We start from the raw sequence: 2,525 nt of genomic DNA, 5'->3' as shown, positions 1-2,525 counted from the left end.
TGTGTGTCAGTAAGCAGCGCATTAATATAGAACGGTAATTAAAGGCTCTAATGCACACCAGTATAGGTGTGTGTATTGTAGGAGCTAGATGACGTATGATGACGTGTGACGTATAGTAGTGGTGTCCCAATTCTTAGGGAATATTTTCACCCCTACCCCTTGACACTCTGTTTCAAGGGACAAGGGGAAGGGGTAGGCGGAGGGGTAGGGGAAGGGGAAGGGGTATAAAATAGAATTGGGATTGGGCCTTAGTCTAGCCCTGTCTGTGAAACCAGGCCTATATCTCAAAAATTAAGTATGTCATAATCACAAAATTAGTAAGTTTTTTATAAAAAATTAAAGTTCACAATGCAGCCTAATAAGCCTAATTTTCTTTTAATAAAACTATGATTATGTTTTGTGCTCAAATGTATTATATTGAAAGATAATTATGATATTGTAAACATAATAATAATTGTTTTAAATGATGTGCTGATATTACCTTATGAACTGTGATTACATTATAAGTTGCCACAATGTGTTCATAATGTAATACATTTCTCATACAATAACTTATTACATTATGTGAAAACAATTTATTACACTGAAAAATTATTATTACATTATGAGCTCAAGATTTAATTTAAATTTTAATTATTTTAATTAATTGAATTAGTTTTATTTAATTTTAATTACAATTATTACATTATGAACATTTTATTACAATAATAATGTAATATGTATTACATGATGTGCAGTTATTATATTATGAGTAGCTAAATGCTGTTGGAAAGCTTAAATGCTTAAATAATTTATAAATAATTGGGAGAGACAAAATTAAAATCAGAACATCAAAGAATGGCATATACTCACAGTGCAGTGATAGAAGCTGAGAAGAGCAGGATGTTGGGAAATGGCCTCCACTGCAGATAGTGTGTTTCTGATCAGCTCCTCAGATGCTGCTTGACCTGTTAGTTGTGGAAGAAATGCTCATAGAAAGCATAAAGGTAGGTATCTCACTTTTTAACAATTTATTTTCAGCTAATGGCTGAAAAACAAATATTACACTGAAAAACATCAATAATTTAACTACATTTGATCTCCTGAAAAACAACATGTCTGGAAAATTGGAGCTAAATTACATTAGAGACGTATATATCAAAGTGTATTGAACACTAAAGAATGTAGTTCATGTAAGACTGGTTTAAAATAAAAAAGCACAGAAAGAGTTGAAGAGTTTGTGAAAACCTTAGAACAATAAAACTGCAATCAATAAAAACTTACCTATAGCACTTCCCAAACTTGTCTCATTAGAGTCAATGGAGGTTATGTGATGCTTTCCATAATGAAAGAGAAAAGAGATATCAAAATTACATATTTTAATATCATTCATTCATTTTCACTAAGTGAGTTATGAAGAAAAATTACTACCACTTTTTGGACACGTAACAGCGTAATTAAATGGCCAATGTCAAAACAGATTCTAATATTTATAGACAGGATGACTGCTATGTCTAATAAAATGTAATTAAAGATGGACACAAAATTGCTGAATTTAAAGAAAACCTTTAACAATAATAGAAGAAAAAAAAAAAGAAAAGAAAAGACAATATATGCAGACATTTGGAATCAGTAAGATTTGCCATCACAAGAAAAAATAGCATTTTAATACATACATACATACATACACTATAGTGCCAAATATATTGGGACTAGGGCCGATACTGGTCTCCTGTACTCGTACTCGTTAAAATGCCCCGATACCAAACGCCGATACCACACAGCATGTGATAAGTGCCGTATTCAAACAAAGAAACACCGGCAACAGAACAACAGACAGCAGAATGGAGTTATTATTAGAGATTAAGGATATCTACGAAGTATAAGAAATTAATATAGACTTATATTAAGTTTAATATACTTTATTATTTATAAAGAATAAATAAATTAAATTAAAAAAAACTAACACTAGCTTTCTAATCTTTTTGTATTCTATCTGCTTTCTTTTAATTTATTATACAATTAACAAAAGCAAAAAAGACCCCTTTTCAAAAATCCCGGTAAATTTGTTCTGGCAATCATATCGTTCTTATTAGGGATGCACCGATACCGATACTGGTATCGGTATCGGGCCCGATACTGAGCTCCTGTACTCATACTTGTTAAAATGCCCCGATACCAAACGCCGATACACACAGCATCTGATAAGTGCCATATTCAGACAAAGAAACACCGATACAACAGACAGCAGAATGGAGTTATTAGAGATTAAGGAAGTGTACGAAGTATATGTATGCAATGAATATAATGTTAAACATTCAGTATTAACGCCTGTATAGCTGATATGCGCGAGCTGATAAGCGAAGCACGCTGAGTGGATTGAGCGCGCAGCGGCGCACATGCGCGAGCTTGTCGAGTTAATATCCCCTTCTCACAGACATCACTGGAAAGTTTGTAGTTCATGCGGATATGTAAAAAACAAGTAAGTAAAACAATGCACAAGTTACTTAACGGTAGGGAGAGAGAGAGCGAGAGAGAGAGAGAGC

The 2,525-nt window shown here is 32.9% G+C and overlaps 1 protein-coding gene across 1 annotated transcript in view; it reads right to left on the bottom strand.

Annotated features, from left to right (window-relative positions):
* The window catches only part of LOC107723070 (serine/threonine-protein kinase ULK4-like), a gene marked incomplete at its 3' end in the record, with an annotated part of 108,985 nt that overhangs the window by 5,718 nt on the left and 100,742 nt on the right, over nt 1-2,525 (bottom strand). The window contains 2 exon segments of the mRNA XM_016531574.1: nt 853-947; nt 1,264-1,315. Of these exon segments, the coding sequence (XP_016387060.1) occupies nt 853-947; nt 1,264-1,315 (147 nt within the window).

Source organism: Sinocyclocheilus rhinocerous, unplaced genomic scaffold (assembly GCF_001515625.1).
Source record: "Sinocyclocheilus rhinocerous isolate Xijiao unplaced genomic scaffold, SAMN03320098_v1.1 scaffold1686, whole genome shotgun sequence".
In the NCBI taxonomy this organism is placed as follows: Eukaryota; Metazoa; Chordata; class Actinopteri; order Cypriniformes; family Cyprinidae; genus Sinocyclocheilus; species Sinocyclocheilus rhinocerous.
Note: the sequence above shows the minus strand (reverse complement) of the source record. Positions and strands in the feature narration are given on the sequence as shown.